This window comes from Hypanus sabinus, chromosome 1 (assembly GCF_030144855.1).
Source record: "Hypanus sabinus isolate sHypSab1 chromosome 1, sHypSab1.hap1, whole genome shotgun sequence".
In the NCBI taxonomy this organism is placed as follows: domain Eukaryota; kingdom Metazoa; phylum Chordata; class Chondrichthyes; order Myliobatiformes; family Dasyatidae; genus Hypanus; species Hypanus sabinus.
This window is the reverse complement of record NC_082706.1, coordinates 11404641-11423084: the sequence shown is the minus strand read 5'-3', so window position 1 is coordinate 11423084 and position 18444 is coordinate 11404641. Positions and strand designations below refer to the sequence as shown.

Genomic DNA, 18444 nt, shown 5'->3' with positions numbered 1-18444 from the left:
TGTGAATGAGAAAGCAGACAAAAATTTGCAGGGCTCCAGGGACATAAGGAGAGTTGAAATGAAACTAATGAGATTGTCCTACTGGGTTGACAGCATGAGCTTGAAGGACCGAATGTTTTCCTAATGTGTTATCAATAAATGCTGTGTTCTAGCAGTGGTAAACTAGAACGAAAGTGCACATTTTGAATGAATGTGAATCTGTTCCACATCCTACCAAATTGGTGGATAGAATATCAGGAATGACACCAATAACCTTTTCAAAAAGAGCTGTCTTGGAGATAGTAAACACGAGAAAATCTACAGGTGCTGGAAATCCAAAGCAACACACTCAAAATGCTGGAGGAACTCAGCAGGTCAGGCAGCTTCTATGAAAATGAATAAACAGTTGATGTTTTGGGCTGACACCCTCCTTCAGGACTGGGAAAGATGCCAGAATAAAAAGGTGGAGGGGTGGGGAAGGAGGCTAGCTAGAAGGTGATAGGTGAAGCCTGGTGGGTGGGAAAGTTACAGGGCTGGAGAGGAGGAGGGCACCCGGGGGATGCAGGTGAGGAAAGGTAAGAGGCCAGAGTGGGGAACAGAAGAAGAGGGGAGGGTGGGGTGTTTTTTTTTTACCAGAAGGAGATAGATTCCTCTGAGTCCATTTAAAGATTAATTTTATTTGCAACATGCATATAGAAACATACAGTGAAATGCATAATTTGTGCCAAATCAACTCAGAGAGAATTGTGCTAGGCAGCCCACAAATGCTGCCACACATACATGCTATGCCCACAACTCACTGACCCTTACCCATATGTACGTCTTTGGAATGTGGAAGGAAACCCACACAGTTGTGGGGAGAACGTGCCAACTCCTAACAGACAGTGGTGGTGATCAATCCCTGATGTTACTGTGCAAGCCCTGGAGGCTTGTCTTACTCCTCTTACCCGTAGCTCTTCTGGCTCTTTGCCTTTAGCATATTTCACAAATTCCTGAACTTGCTTTCATATCTTTTTAAAGTGCCAAATTCCTGATCTCAACAGCTTCTACACAAAGATAATTTTCTCACCTATGTACGTTTCTTCTACCAGTTATATTGAACCTATATATTTATCCCCTGTCATCAGAAACATTCTTCTCAATTCAGAGCCTGCTGTAAGAAAAAAGGCTCCAAATCAGGGGTTCCCAACTTAGGACCCTTGGACTGTTCAGTTAACAATTGGGGTCCATGGCATTAAAAAGGTTGGGAATCCCTGATCTAAATGATTGGCTGACTCCACTCTGGCACCTTGTGCACCACAAGTATCACTCACCATTGGTGTGTGTGCCTTTATCTTTTCAGGTCATGTGATTCAGTAAATTTCTGTGCTTTTTGAGGCTTCTTCAAATATAACCATATAATATATAACCATATAACAATTACAGCACGGAAATAGGCCATCTCGGCCTTTCTAGTCTGTGCCGAACGCTTACTCTCACCTAGTCCCACCTACCCGCACTCAGCCCATAACCCTCCATTCCTTTCCTGTCCATATACCTATCCAATTTTACTTTAAATGACAATACTGAACCTGCCTCTACCACTTCTACTGGAAGCTCATTCCACACAGCTACCACTCTCTGAGTAAAGAAATTCCCCCCATGTTACCCTTAAACTTCTGCCCCCTAAGTCTCAACTCATGTCCTCTTGTTTGAATCTCCCCTATTCTCAAATGAGTCTTTTACCATCTGACTGAATACTTATGTGGCTCGGCATCACATTTTGATTGAAAGGATCTGGTGAAGGATCTTGATGCTTCAAGATGTAAAAATAAATTGGATGACATTAAACTAGGAAGATCATTATTGGAATAGGGTGAGGAGAAAGAGTGTGTTTTTCAAAGTAAGTTCATTATCAAAGGGTGTCTATGTTACCATATACATGTGGCATCAGTCGGTCTCGAGACACCATGGATCTGCGCCTGGAGTTTCCAGGGTGCAGGCCTGGGCAGGGTTGTGTGGGAGACCAGCAGTTGCCCAAGCTGCAGGCCTTCCCCTCTCCATGCCACCAATGTTGTCCAAGGGAAGGGCACTAGGACCCACGCAGCTTGGCACTGGTGACGTCGCAGAGCAATGTGTTGTTAAGTGCCTTGCTCAAGGACACAAACACGCTGCTTCAGCTGAGGCTCGAACCAGTGACCTTCAGGTTACTAGTCTGATGCCTTGCCCACTAGGCCATGTGCCAACACATCCATATACATAATACCTTGAAATTCATTTTCTTGCAGGTATTTACAAAAAGTAAATTAATACAATAGAGTTTATGAAAAACTATATACAAACAAAGACTGACGGCAGCCAATGTGCAAATACAAAATAAATAATACTGAGAACATGAATTGTAGAGTCCTTGAAAGTGAGGCTGTAGGTTGTAATATTTAAAGACATAGAGTACAGAAACTCCCACTTCCTGCTTACCACCAACCACCTATATACATCAATGTGATTCTCTTGACATTGCCTCAGATCCCTGCTGATTCTACCATTCAGTTGCACACTAGGGCCAGTGGCCAATTGACCTACCAACCTGAACATCTTTGGGAGGTGGGAGGAAGCAGAGCACCTGAAGGAATCAGAATCAGATTTATTATCACTGACCTATAACATAAAATGTTTTGCAGCAGCAGTACAGTGCAAAGGCATAAAAATCTATAAGTAAATAGTGTGCAAAATAAGGAATAGCAAGGTAGTGTTTGTGAATTTGTGGGCCATTCATAAGTCTGATGAGACAGGGAAAGAAGCTGTTCCTAAGTCACTGAGTGTGTGTAAAAACAGGATATTATGTAAGATGTTGGTGTGGACTAATTGGAGTATTGTGTTCCGTTCTGGTCACCTATCTATAGGGAAGATATCAATAAGCTTGAAAGAGTACAGAGGAAATTGACAAGGATAATGCCGGGACTTGGGGATCTGAGTTATAGGGAAAGGTTGAATAAGTTAGTACTTTATTGCCTTGAGTGGAGAAGAATGAGGGGAAATTTGATAGAGGTGTACAAAATATATAGGATTATAGATAGGATAAATGTAAGCAGGCTTTTTCCACTGAGGTTGGGTGAGACTTGTACCTAAGGTTTAAGGGTGAAAGGTGAAATGCTTAAAGGATACATCTTCATTCTGAGTGTGGAAAGAACTGCCAATGGAAGTGATGGATGCTGGTTCCATTTCAGCATTTAGGAGAAATTTGGATAAGTACATGGATGGGAAGGGTATTGGGGTCTATGGTCCAGGTTCGGGTTGATGGAACTGAGCAGAATTATAGTTTGGCAGAGACTAGATGGGCCAAAGGGCCTGTTTCAGTGCTGTCATGCTCTCTTATTGTGTGTCTATTTGTGAATCTTCAGGATCCTGCACCTCCTCCTGATGGCAGCAACATGCTTATTTCTTAGGTGGTCCAGAGTTCAGTTTCCGCTCTGGAGAAAGTTAAGCAGACGTTCTGGTGCAAAACCTAAGGAGCGCAGTTATGCCTCCTTGAAACTAGTCACGCCTCACCCAGGCCTCTAAGCTACCATTTAATATCATGTCTGATATGACTGTAACCTCAGGCCGTCATTCCAATCTGTGGTAACTCCCTCACCCTCAAGCACCCATCTACTACTGCTAAAAAATTATTCAAATACTGCTTCCAGCAGCTTTGAAAAAGAGTTCTAAAGACTCAATCCTTTGGAAGAAAATTTTGATAAATTCAACATCACAGAAATAGGCACTTTTGGTCCTCCTCACCCTCACTGACCACAATTCCTATCAATGCTAACACCTTTTAGAAGTTGGAGTTGAATCTGCTTCTATCTCCTCCACTTGCAGCTCATTCCATACATTTAGCACCCTGTGAACAACATACCTCTTAGGTCTCCTTTAAATTTCTTCCCTCTGTGCCCTCTAGTTCTAGACTCCTGGAGAAAAGAAAAGATCCTGACTAGATTTTATTTAAACTAATTGTTCATTTCACTCCATTGATGCTGCCTGACTCGCTGAGTTCCTCCAGCATTTTGTGTGTGTTGCTCAAGGTTTCCAGCATCTGCAGCATCTCATGTGTCTCCTGGCAAAGCTACATCATCATTATGTGTCGGGTCGTATGAAGTGGGCAAATCATCGTCTCATGACCATGATTGTTCTTGGCAAATTTTTCTACAGCAGTGATTTGCCATCGCCTTCTTCTGGGCAGTGACTTTACAAGACGGGTGACCCCCAGCCATTATCAACACTCTTCAGAGATTGTCTGCCTGGTGTCAGTGGTCGCATAACTAGGACTTGTGGTATGCACCAACTGCTCATGTGACCAGCCGCCTCCTGCTCCCATGGCTTCATGTGGTCCTGATTTGAGGAGAGTAGGGGGCTACACTTTGCCCAAGTGTGACCCGCAGGCTAGTGGAGGGAAGTTGTTCTTTACACCTTCTTTGGTAGAGACGTATCTTCACCCTGCCACCCAGGCTAAGCTACCCTGTCAACACCTCACGGTTTTATAAACCTCTATAACAGGGGTAGGCAACCTACGGCCCATGAGTCATATCCAGCCCACGAAGTTATTTTGACCAGCCCGTGAGCAAATATTGCAATACTATACTTATCCGGCCCGCGAGCAAATTTTCCTTATTCTGAGTGTTTCACATGACCACAATGATGGACATGCATGGCGTCTTGTTACACTAGCCCCGTTAGGTCCCGTTTTGTTCCAAACCAAACACTGGTATATACAAACGATGGCAGATGGCAGACAGGGAAGGCAGACTACCTTATTAATATATATTAGGTACTCTCCGTGCACGCATAGGTTTTCAGATGGGATCGTTCAAATTTGTAAACAGAAACAGTGTCAATCTCATTTAAATAACTTGAATTTACAACTTCAAGGAAAAAAATCAGCTGATACATGAGATGTATGGTCATGTTGTGGCCTTTGAAAGAAAGCTGCAATTGTGGGAGTACCGGCTTCAAAAAGGAAATAGTGCACATTTTCCCACTTTTCAGAAACGAAAAGCACAAGATCCAGGCATTATTGTGTATATGGTCCAAGAATTGAGAAAAGAGCTTTCATCTTGTTTTGCTGATTTTCACTTGCAAGCAAATGAGTTCAAGCTGTTTGCTACTCCGTTTGATGTGGAAGTGGACACTGCATTGGAAATTTTTCAAATGGAATTGATTGAGATGCAGCATGACGACATATTGAGATCGAAGTTTCATTCTGAAGATGTGTCAGTGCTTGACTTCTATAGAAAATATATTCATCCAAGTGGGAAGTATCCTAACTTAGTGGACCATGAAAAAAAGATGGCATCATTGTTTGGCAGCACTTACCTGTGTGAGCAATTATTTTCAAAAATGAAGCACACCAAGAACCATTTGAGAACAAGATTGACTGATGCCCATCTGGATAACATCTTGCTCTTGGCATCAACAGGTCTGACACCCAATATTGTGAAGCTTTCAAGCAACAAACAGCATCAAGTTTCATATTGATTTATCGACTGTTTGCATTAAAATTTTCTTTTTTATTATACTTAATTTACCACCGTTCAGTGCATCATGTTCATACGTTTTATATTTAAAGATTCTTTGTGTCCTTTTAATATATTCAAAAGATGCCTTGATTGAAATAAATTGCAACTAAACTGAGTTATTTGATTACTAACTGGCATCCTTGGTTAAGCACAAATGATTTTCTAGCATGCGTTATTCAATAATTTGAGGCAAAACATAACTAGATGTAATTAAATGGATAATTCCGATATTTCCAGTTTTTTTATGGCGTTTATCTGGCCCACTGCCCGCTCATTAATACGCAGTCCGGCCCACAGAGGCAAAAATGTTGCCGACCCCTGCTCTATAAGGTCACCCTCAGCCTCCTACGTTCCAGTGAGAACAAACCCAGCCTATACATTCTCTCTTTGTAACTACAGCCCTCCATTCCAGGCATCATATTGGCAAAACATCTACATTCTCTATATTGTTAACACATCTTTCCTGTATTATGGTGACCAGATATATACACAATATATTTAAGTGCAGTATAGCCAATGTTTTGTGCAACTGCAACTCATCATCCCAGCTCTCATACACAGTGCACGCCAAATGCCTTTTTCACTAACTTGTGCCACCACTTTCAGGGAGCACACCAAGGTCTCTCAAAATATTACATTCATGAGGTTCCTACCAGTTACTTTATTTGTCCTACCAGAATTTAACCTTCCACTTATCAGGATTAAATTTCATCTACCCAAACTCAAGCTGATGTATATTCACTGAGACGGTCTTTTTCACTATCTATGAATTTTTTTGTGTGTCATTTGCAAATATTAATCATACCACCAATATTCTCATTCACATCATTTAATATATAATAGGGCTATGGGTAACCTTAGGTAATTTCTAAAGTAAGTACATTTTTGGCATAGCATTGTGGGCCAAAGGGCCTGTATGGTGCTGTAGGGTTTCTACGTTTCAATATTACAGACAGCAATATACAAGTTCATTGATTTGTTTCAACTCAAAATGTTTACAGTTCGTTTACTTCCACAGATGCTAGTAGATCCACTGAGTTCATCCAACGGATTGTTTGTTGAAGTCAACTTTGAATTCAGTTTGGATCTCTCACGCCTTAACCTTCTAGACAAGACTACCATGCAAGAACTTGCTGTAGCCTCACTGAAGTCCATGAAAACCACATCTATCACTCAGCCTTCATCAATTTTCCTAGCTATCTCCTAAAAATATGAATTGGTTAAGATTTATGAGATGAAAAAGTTCCAAGTTCAAAATAAACTATTATTAAAGTACAGGTATGTCATCATATACAACCCTGAGATTCATGTTATTGTGCATACTCAAGAAATCTGGAGAATAATAATCAGAATCAATGAAAGACCACCCAACTAAGGTGTTCAACCAGAGTGCAGAAGACAACAAACTGTACAAATGCAAACAGAAGAACCAATGATATAAATAAGTAAGCAATAAATATCGAGAACATGAGATGAAGAGTTTTTGAAAGTAAGTCCATTGATTGTGGGAACATTTCAATGGTGGGGCAAGTGAAGTTATCCCTTTTGGCTCAAAAACCTGATGTTTGAGTGGTTGTAACAGTTCCTGAACTTGGTGGTGTGAGTCCTGTGGCTTTTGTACCATCTTCCTGATGGCAATAGCAAGAAGGGAGCATGTCCAGGTGGGGATCCCTGATGATAGATGCTGGTTTCCTGCAACAACGTTTATGTAGATGTGCTCAACGGATGAAATCTCCTCTACACAAACCATGCTAACTGCATCCAAGTAAATACAAACACCTTTCCTCAGAGCCTTCAATAATTTCCCTAACATGATGAGTATTTGATGATAAACCCACAGGAAAAACATTGCTAGTGAGATGTCTCCAAACCACCCTGACTTCTCTTTCAAAGGCAGTGTGCATGAAGCCTGGAATCTGTTGTGAACTGCTGACCCCTACTGTTGGACATTTGAGATATGCATGTCTTGAACAAGAGATCCAACAACACCTGAACTCTACCTGGAGCAGAGCCATTGCCATTTCAGTTTTGAATCAGAAACTTACAGAGCAAAGGACAACTGGTCTGTATGTGTATTGGGAGGAGTGGAGTGACTCTGGGTTACTTCAGGTAGACGTAAGTGCAAAGGTTACAATCATGATCTTGTCGCACAGGGCACAGTGCGTTCAAGGGAATGAGTATCCTCTCTTCCTGGCTTTTGAAAGAACTGTTTAAGACCCCTGCATGCCTGCCCAATTCCCTTATATAAACTGTTATTCTTGACATTGGGGCTCTGCATCATTCATGGGTGAAAATATGAAGCGGACTCCAAGCTCTTTTTAGAAAGCAGGTGCTTATTCAGATTTAGATGATCATGTTTTATCATGTGCCTCTGAACTCATCCTTAATAATCAACTCAACTTCCCAACCACTGAGGTCAGTGAATGGCCTATAGTTTCCATTCGTCTACCTCTCTCCCTTCTTGAAGAGTGGAGTGATATTTGCAATTTTCCAGTCTTCCGGGACCATTCCAGAATATAGTGATTCTTGAAAGATCATTACTAATGATTCCTTGATCTCTTTCAGAACTCTGGGGTGTGCACCATCTGGTCCAGGTGATTTATCTACCTTCAGACCTTTCAGTTTCACAAGAACCTTCTCTCTAGTTATGGTAACTTCACAAACTTTGCGCCCCCTGACAGCTGGAACTTCCACCTTACTGCTAGCGTTGTCCATGGTGAAGACTATGTGGAATGAACTGCCAGAAGAAGTGGTTAAACTGGGACAATAATAACTTTTAAAAGACAGTTGGACAGATACATGGTTTAGAGGTTTTTGGGCAAATACTGGCTAATGGAACTAGCATTGATGGGCATTTTGGTTGGCATGGACTGGTTTGCCTGAATGGCCTGTGTCTGTGCAGTGTATCATTATGATAATCCTTGTACCAATTAACTGTTGCAGTTATTAACTCATTGTTTCCCCTGTATAGAACCCTCTTGATTTTGTGTCCCTCAGTTAATTCTCCCCACAGAATCGGAATCAGGTTCATTACTACTAACACACATTATGAAATCTGATGTTTCGTGCCAGCAGTGCAGTGCAAGGTATAAAGTTACAAGGTTGCAAAAATATTTTTAAAGTGCGAATAATGAGGAAGTGTTCAAGGGTACATGGACCGTTCGGAAATCTGATGGCAGAGGGGAAGAAGCTGCCTTAAAACACTAAAGGTAGGTTTTCAGGCTCCTGTTTCTCCTTCCCAATGGTAATAATGAAAAGAGGGCATGTCCCAGATGCTGAGGTGCCACCTTCTTGAAGCACCACTTTTTGGAGTTGTCCTCAATGGTGGTGAACTTTGTGCTAGTGCTGGAGCTGGCTGAGTCTACGTCCCTCTGCAGCCTCTTTTGACCCTGTGTGTTGGAACCTCCAGACTAGACTGTGGTGCATCCGGTTAGAATGCTTTAACAATTTGCTTTGATAAAGCTCCATTTCTTCTTCTTTTGTTCTAAAAAAATATAATCACACAGTTTCTTCATTGTTAGATTTCTCCAACCCTAGTGATATCCTTGGTGAGTCTTGTTGTAAATTTGGGGCCACTTCATTGAGCACCTCCGCTCCATCTGCTACAAGCAGGATTTCCCTGTGACCAAACATTTTAATTCCGATTCCCATTCCCATTCTGACATGTCGGTCTATGGCCTCCTCTTATGCCAAGATGAGGCCACTCTCAGGGTGGAGGAGCAACACCTTATATTCTGTCTGGGTATCCTCCAAGCTGATGGCATGAACATCGATTTCTCCTTTCGGTAAACAAATCCACTCCCCCCCCCTTCCTCACTCTGATTTTTTAACCTCTTCTCACCTGACTATTACTTCCCCTTGGGTCCCCTCCCCCTTCCCTTTCTCCTAAGGTCCATTCTCCTCTCCTATCAGGTTCCTTCCTCTCCAGTGCTTTACCTTTCCCACCCACCTGGCTTCACTATCACCTCCCAGCTCCTTCCCTTTCCCCCACCTTCTTATTCTGGCATCTTCACCCTTCCTTCCCAGTTCTGAGGAAGGGTCTCAGCCCAAAACGTTGACTGTTTACTCTTTTCCATAGATACTGCCGGAACTGCTGAGTTCCTCCAGCATTTTGTGTGTGTATCTTTGTATCTCTCTTGCGCTTAAGTGTCGCGGTCAGAACTGTACACAGTAGCTGTGACCTAAATAGAAAATCTGGCATAGTGTAGTGCTGGACAAGCAAATTTGCAGGACCATTTGATGTTACCTTCAATTTGCCTATTTCAGATGTTATGTGATAGAATAATACTTTCCAGTGGCCCTGGTAAGGTTCAAGCGAGCAGGGGCAACAGAATCAGGTGATCTTCAAGGGCCCCAAGTGTGTAAAAGAGAGAGTGGGAAGGTGAGGTGCTAGTGCAGCATGGATAGTGTAGTGGTTAGCGCAATACTTTACAGTACCAGCGACTCGGGTTCAAATCCCGCCGCTGTCCTTAAGGAGTTTGTACATTCTCCCCATTAACGTGTGTGTTTCCTCCAGGTGCTCCGGTTTCCTTCCACCGTCCCAAAGACACACCGTTTTGTAGGTTAATTGGGTATTGTAAGTTGTCCCGTGATTAGATGAGGATTAAATTGGAAGGGCCCATTCCACTGTGTACATTAATAAATAAATATATTATTAAATATCTAACATAAATGACACAAGAAAGAACACAATTAGTCCACAAACTGTGATTTAAAGTGGTCAAAGCAGGTCACTGTGTTGCGATACTGAAGTAGTGATTGGGATGTGCAAGTTGTTCAAGAACTGAATGACTGAAAGAAAGTGGTTCTAGAATCAAATAGTTGAAAGGAAGTAGCTGCTCTTGAACCTGGTTGTGTGGGACTTCAGGCTTCTGTACCTCCTGCCTGATGGTAGCCATGAGAAAATGTCACATGATGATAGATATTGCCTTTGAGAAATAGAGCCTCATGTAGCAGCCAAATCTAACAAATCAATTGCTGTCACTGGCGAACTAGAAGGGGTTGCTATCCTTGTATGACACACCCTCCGATCAATCCAATAATAACGTTCCACAAAGTCAAAGAAATGTATTCGATCCTTTATTAGCAACTAACAAAACAAACAATCTTGAAGCAATGCAATTAAGCATAAATTAAGCGGTCACCAAAAGCACCCAGCGACCCCCTGAACAAACTACTGAGAACAAAGCACGAATACATAACTTATTCCCTTAACTTTTACCACCGCCCCCCCCACATGACTAGTTATCATAGTAAACCAACAACACAAAATACAATCCAGATATAAAACAGCTGCATGGCTCCTACAATACAATAGAAGAGTGTCCTGTTACTTCACAGGGTCAGATGCACTGTTCCCTCTAAGCTGCCCGGGTGTATGCCACATAGTAACTGAAATGCTCCCATGCACATTGCCTTTGTTGCCACACAGCTGGAATTTTCTTTTGTATAATGTTTTAATAAAGTGCCGCGCAATTTTCAGGCCATGTAAAAATTTCCTGCTCAGAGCAATGGTTGGCCCATGCAGCTGTTAAAAAAAATTAGAGGGAATGTTGGACAGATGGTACCACTGTAGGTTCAAATGTAAACAAATTTGGCACAGGGTAGTAGCATTGGAAAGGTTTTACATACAAGTTTTATAAACAGAAAATAAAACCTAAACACAAATGGGATTTTTCAGGCAACCAGGTCTAGAGGGAGGAGAAGTTTACACTCTTATGTACATAAGGTAGACAAGATCGGTGAGCTGCAGGCACAGTTAACCATGGGGGATTACAATGCTGAGGCATGGAAAAAGACCTTGCTTAATAATAGACAGGAATGAATCCCAGATACTTCTGAGTACAGGGTTCTCAGGAAACACCATAAGATATACCTGACTGGCAGACCACAGTTTGTGTGACTTCAGAGCTGTGTGTCAGACATGGCTATAAGTAGCACAGGGGCCCCACAGGGGACTGTATTAGCTCCCTTCCTGTTTACCCCGTATATCTTGGACTTTAGATACAACACTGAGTCATGTCATCTGCAGAAATTCTCTGATAACTCAGCAATAGTTGTGTGTATAAAGGGAGGACAGGAGGATGAATACAAGGCCCTCATGAAGGACTATCTCAGATGATGTAAGCTGAATCATCTGCACCTCAACGTGAGTAAGACAAAGGAGAGAATGATGGACCTTAGGAAGACTAAATCTGCACAGCTACCTATTACTATTGATGACAAGGATGTGGTGTGAAAAGGACCCACAAGTACCTGGATGGCAGACTTGAGTTGCCTCTACTTCCTAAGGAGACTGAGGTCCTTTGGAGTATGCAGGCCTCTCCTTCACATGTTTTACCAGTCTGTTGTCACCAGTACATTCTTCTATGTAGTGGTATACTGGGGCAATGGCATCAACACGGGTGATGCCAACAGGCTCAATAAACTGATTAGAAAGACTGGCTCTGTTATAGGAGTCAAACTAGACACACTGGAGGCTGTGGTAGAACAAATCCTGGCAATTCTGGCCAATGTTTCCCACCCTCTGCCTGCCACCTTGGCTGAACAGAGGAACACTTTTAGTAAAAAAGAGCGCTATATGAGGTTATTCTTACCGTTGGCCATTAAGCTCTATAATGTCAACTGTTTGTGGTATCTTATTTTTTATTCTTTCTTACTTCTCTTCTAATATTTCTATACTTGTGCACTTGTAATGCTACTGTGACTGCATAATTTCCTTTGGGATCAATAAAGTATCTATCTATCTATATACAAGCAGAATTAGGCCATTTGGCCCATTGAGTCCGCTCCTCCATCTTATCATGGCTGAACCATTTCCCCTCTCAACCCCAATCTCCAGCATTCACCCCGTATCCCTTCATGCCCTGTCTAATCAACCTCTGCCTTAAATATATCCAATGACTTGGCCTCCACAGCTACCTGTGGCAATGAATTCCACAGATCCACCACTCTGGCTGAAGAATTTCCTCGTCATCTCTGTTCTAAAAGGACATCCCTGTATTCTGAAGCTATGTCCTCTGGTCTTATACTAAAAGAAAGGGATAGTGAGATAGCAGGGGGAATAGCAGTGCTGTTGAAGGAGTACTTTGCAGTGCTGGAGAGAGAGGACTGAAATTACCTGTTTAGTGCTGAGGACACGAGACTGATACCACTGGTCACCAAGATGTGGGAAGGATATCGAGGAGCAACTTTTCAGGAGAAATTGCAGAAACATGCAACAACTGTGGAACGATAGCGAAGAAGGACCTTTACTACCAAATATAGACTGGGTTTAGTAACACGAGAGGCAAGTATAGGGAGGTGTTTCTCAAGTGTGGTGTGGAGAACTTCCCTAATTTAGTGATCAAGAAAGCAGCGTTGGTGGGCCTGGTTCTGGTTAACAATCCAGTAGCGTTTGGGGAACACCTAGGAAACTGACAGTCTCAGCACAAGGTCGAGAAAAGCTTTGGAAAATTGTCCTTTGGACAAGAACCATTTCTATTGTAATTAGGGAGCTGGCCTTGATAGATTGGAATCAAAGGTTAGCAGGCAGTAAATAAACATTGTATAAGAGTATAGGCTTTTGGATAGGTAGGTAGGGAAATTGAAACCACAGCTCCCTGGATTACCAGAAAGAGTAAGGTGGAGCAGGAAGAAGCACACATGATAATTGTCAGGTTCACATAAATTAGAATCAGGCTGATTACAGAAAGGGGAAGTGATAAAGGAAATAAGAGAGACAGAGACAGCACAAGAAAAAGGCCAATAAGAAGCACAAGAGATTTTGCAGATGCTGGAAATCAAGAGCTGCACACACAAAATGCTGGCGAAGCTCAGCAGGTCAGGCAGCACCTTTGGTGAGAAACAGTCGAAGTTTCAGGCTGGGACCCTTCATTGGGATTGGAAAGAAAGGAGCTCTGTTTACTCTTCTCCATAGATGCTGCCTGACCTGCTGAGTTTCTCCAGCATTTTATGTGCGTGTTGCTCTGCAGAAGCTCTTATGTTTATGATCTAATTGAGTATCCCCACAGCTACTGTGCTCTGCATTGCACAGTTCCAGCAGATTATTGTTTCTCAACTGCCTCCATTCACCCTTTTCAATTTGCACTCCTCCAGGCAGATCAGTTATGATGGAGCAGTATTATCTCTCTCTCTTAAGTGACACTAAAAGCAATTGTGTCATGTGAACATCCCATAAAAAACATACCCTTTGTGCTTTCCACCCCTTTAATAAATTCAATACCTCTGCCTCAACAGCTCTCTGAGACAATTTCTAAAGAGTCGCCATGCTCTAAGCGAGAATATCCTTCTCATCTCTGCCTGAAACAGGCACCCCCGTATTCTCCGCTCCTCGAGTGCTGGTTATCACAGATCCATCAAATACTTCAACGTTTCAGTAAATTAGTATTTCTTTCTTCTAAACTCCAACCTGCCCAACCTCTCTTCTTAGGACAACTAGTTCGTCTTAGGAATCGACCCAGGGTGAACCGTCTGTGCGTTGTAATCCCGGTCTGCCTTAAATAAGGAAACAAACTGTATGTAGTGCCCCAGATGCAGTCACACTTGCACCCTGTAACGGTGTGCAAACCTTCCCTACTTTGAACATGAAGAGAGGGCAGTATTTTTGTTTTGCTGGTTGGGGGAGGGGCTCTCCATGTGAAGACATTTGTGTCAAACGTGAGAAAGATACTGCCCGCACTCCGCTCCAGCGCAGCAAGCTAATCCTCCACTGCGCATGTCACACATACAGTGCACGGACACTTAGGCAACTTTTGATAGTACGAGAACCGCATTACATCATTGTTGATCGGCCTATCAGAACTTGGTTATGTGAAGTCAGAGGAATCGACAGGCAACCGTCTGTGGTTCACGCTGACGGGCGACAGTATTATCCAATCATGCTCGGAGAAGGCGGCCGAATCCAAATTTGACCAATAAGAAGTGTGGGCGGGCTCTTGCTCTCTTGTTTTTAAAAATCTCGAGCGGTCAAGGTAACGTGATTGCAGATGGGCAGCATCAGCAACCAATGGAAGGAAAGAGGAGGCTGTCCCACGGTGGTCTTATCCAATAGACGAGCGTGGATGGGGCACGGGAGGTGGACCGTGGGTCCGGTCAGGGTGCGCGGCCGCTGCGCCTTTATTTCTCCAGGCAGGTAAACACGGGCGGTTGGTAGCGGCTGGGCGGAGCGGGCCGGGGCACTGAACTCAACTGAGAGAGAACTCTTGCAGCTGATCGTCGCGCCATCTCTTGTCCATTCTCACAACAATGACCGCCGTGCAGCTCATCAACATCGAGCGGCTGATTGAAGCCGCGCACTACTTGGAGCGGCGGGAGCGAGGTAAACAATCCCGGGCGGGGGAGGCAGGGGGCAAGGGCGATGGTGGGGGTGGGGGGGGGGAGGGAATGGGAGTCGGGAGAATGGCTGAAGCGGGGAGGAGGGAATCAGAGGCAAATAATAGAGTTGAGGCAATAGCTGAGAGTGCAGGAATTGGGGAAGTTGGGGCAAATAATGGGGAGGGTAAGTATTGGGGTAATGGCTGAGAATCGGGATTAGGGAGGTTTGATAATGCCTGAGGTGAGAGTTGGGGTAATGGGTGAGAGTGGGGGAAATTGGGAAGTGTGACAAATAATGGTTTAGGTAAGAGTTGGTGGCAGTGGTTGAGACGTGGGGGGGGGGTGGGATTGGGATGAGATAATCAAGTCAGGGCTGTATCGAGAAGGAGGGAGCGAATGGACGGAGAAAATAAATAGTAGGCCATCGCTGTACTCCAGCCCAATCTGTCAAATGCACAGCTGATCTGCCCACATACTGGTTTCCTATGTTATCCTATCTTGATTACAACGTGATCAAAACAAAAACAGAACCGAGTCCATATAGTCCCTGGTTAAAGAATTCCAAGCATTCATCGGCCTTTTAAGTGAATACATTACTACTAGTTTCTGTTCTAAATAACAACTTTAAGTAGGCTAGCCAATGTTTTCAGGCCGTGGCCCCTAGTTCTAGACTCCTGGGTCGAGGGGAACATCTTTTCTGAATCTGTCATGTTGATTTTCCTTAGTTTCAATGAGGGAGTCTCTGGCCCTACTGAATAGAAAAGGATTCTTTGTACCTCTAATATGACAGATATGCTGTCTCAGCAACCAAACTGGTGAATGGTCACTGCACTCCCTTTCGTTTTCTTGCTAAGGAGTGGGAATGTGGATAGGTGTGTGGTGCATGAGGGTGGGGCAAGTGTCATCTGTGCGGGAGACAGAAGAGGGTTGGTGTTGTGGAGGGGTAGAAATAGGGAAGTTGGGATGGGTGAAGATTGCGTGTTGCCTCCCTGCCTGAGTCTATTCTCATTCCCCCACGCAGAGGCTGAGCATGGGTATGCGGCGCTCCTGCCCTACAGAAACGAGGATCCTGGCAGCAAACGGAAAAGCAAAACCAAGAAGAGTGCAGGGAGCAGGTAAAGTCCAGATGTGGTCAGGTTTTGGCTAGACTTGTCTTTTGTAACCCCACACCCGAGCTACCCTTCTTCCCCGTCTGGATTTCACGACATCCTTCCTGGTCTCCCTGTAAGTGGGAATTAAGGCTGTTTTCTCATAGGTGCCCCGACTGATTTGCTTCTTTACAGAATTGATCCTTTAATCATTCTTTGTTTCCATATAAATCACTCCTGAATGAAGTATTTAATTTAGCGATACAAGCACAGAGTGGGCCCTACTGGCCTTTCGAGCAATCCCCATCAGACCCGATTAATCCTAATCACAGGACAATTTACAATGACCAATTAACCTACCCAGTGCGTCTTTGGACTGTGGGAGGAAACTGGAGCACCTGGAGAAAGCGCGCACATTCCATTGGGAGGAAGTACAGGGACTCCTTACAGAACAGTGCCGGAATTGAACTCAGAATTCTGGAATGCCCTGAGCTGTAAAGGTGGCGCACTAAACGTGGTGTCCTAAGCCAATTCCCTAGTTGTATTGAAACTAGTTTAGCTGTTCCTTCCTGGAGTAATTCCATGGTTTACTTCTCCACCCAATTCCAGTCCTGGACAAACAGTGACACTGTTGGAATGGGTTGGATTAATCAGCTATGGAAACTGCTTTGTCAATAATTATTGAAGTCACTTCTCTGTGCTGTTTGTAAACAGGCTAATGGAAACAATGTGTACATGACTAGCACTGAGTTTTTAAAAAGAAGCTTGTTTGTTCAGACTCACATTGCAACTGTTTATTCTTGCTGATATTTATTTGATCTTGCTTTATCCATTACTTATTCCATTTTAACCTGAATTTTATTTCATTAAACTTCTCTTCAAATGTGCGTGTGTGTTTTATTGAAGACAAAATAAATGTGGTGATTTGGTCTGGAAATGCTCCATACTCCTCTGGGTCTTTTTTAGATCTCTGGGCATCTTCTATTTTATTTTATTAATTTATTTTACTTTTTTTTAGTATTTCTGCGCAGTAACAGACCCTGTGTTGCTCAATTTAATTATTTATTCCAAATGAGAAAATTTGCAGATGCTGGAAATCAACGCATTTTGTGTGTAGTATTATTTATTTATTGAGAAACAGTGTGGAAAAGGCCCTTTGAGTCACACCACCCAGCATTTCCCCAATTTAATCCTAGCCTAATCATGGCACAATTTACAATGACCAATTAACCTACCTACCAACTGGTATGTCTTTGGACTGTGGGAGGATACTGGAGCACCTGGAGGAAACCCACATGGTCGAGAACATACAAATTCCTTACCGACAGCAGTGGGAATTAGGCACAGGTTGCCTGTACTCTGAAGTATTGTGCTAACCACTACAGTACTGTACTCGCAAACTTGGCAAGAAACAGCCTAGTTGTTTTTGAGTCTTCAAGAAAACAACTGTGCTCTTTCCTTTAAGTCCAAGTTCATTTTTTGAGTTTGAGCTCTGCACATGTATCCAAAGATAACAAAATCTGCTACTTGAATCACGCTGAGCCTGCCACTGAAATTATACCCATGTGACAACTTAACCTCTAACCTCTGTTTTTGGCATTGAGTCATAGAAAAATACAGCACAAAAACAGGCCCTGTGGCCCCTCCAGTCTGTGCCAAACCATTCAAGCTGCTTGCTCCCAGTTTAACGTGGGAGGAAATTGGAATGCCAGAGTAAACCCACACGGTCAGGAGTAGAGCGCACAAGCTCCTTACAGATAGCAGTGGAAATGAATCTGAGTTACTGTCAGTTTAAAAAATAATAATTCTCTAATGAAGGAGAGATGGCTAATGTGTCTGGAACAGTTCTAAACATATTTAACAATATGATGGGGATTTAATTTTGATTTGTACTTGCCATCTGACTGGTTGTTTAATGACTTCCTCTCACATTTAGTCTTCATTTTTGTGAATGGTGGGATAAAAATCAATTCAGCTTGCTTGTGCCAGCTCTTAAGTTTCAGTAACAGACCTAGTGCTGAGTCAAGTAACAGATTTTGTTATCTTTGTATACATGTGTAAAGCTCAACCTCAAAAAAAAGAACTTGGGCTTAAAGGAAAGCGCAGTTGTTTTCTTGGAAACTTAAAAACAAGTTTGTGAGCTCCTGTACCAAAGTTGAACAAATGAGCCCTTGATTTCCGAGCACCACTGGTAGCAGGTGGCATGCTGTAGGTTCCCCAAGCTCAAATTTTTTTTCTCTTTGTTCTACTTGTTTAGAAGAATCGGGGGGGGGGGGGGGGGGGGGAGAATCTCATTGAAATCTATCAAATACTGAAAGGCCTAGATAGAGTGGATGTGGAGAGGATGTTTCCAATAATGGGGGAATCTAAGATAGAATGATGTCCCTTTAGAATGGAGATGAGGAGAAATTTATTGGGGTGGTGGGGGGGGGGTGTTTGAATCTGTGGAATTAATTGCCACAGAGTCAATTATGATTATTTAAAGTGGAGGCTGATGAAATCTTGAATAATAAGGGTGTCAAAGGTTA

General features: G+C 43.1%; 1 protein-coding gene across 1 annotated transcript in view; it reads left to right on the top strand.

Annotated features, from left to right (window-relative positions):
* Positions 1–14588: 14588 nt before the first annotated feature.
* Positions 14589–18444, top strand: part of mxd1 (MAX dimerization protein 1) — a 42232-nt gene continuing 38376 nt past the window's right edge. Inside the window, exons 1-2 of the mRNA XM_059964511.1 lie at positions 14589–14832; positions 15850–15943. Coding sequence (XP_059820494.1) covers positions 14760–14832; positions 15850–15943 — 167 coding nt within the window. The 5' untranslated portion in view covers positions 14589–14759. The remainder of the gene's footprint in view (positions 14833–15849; positions 15944–18444) is intronic.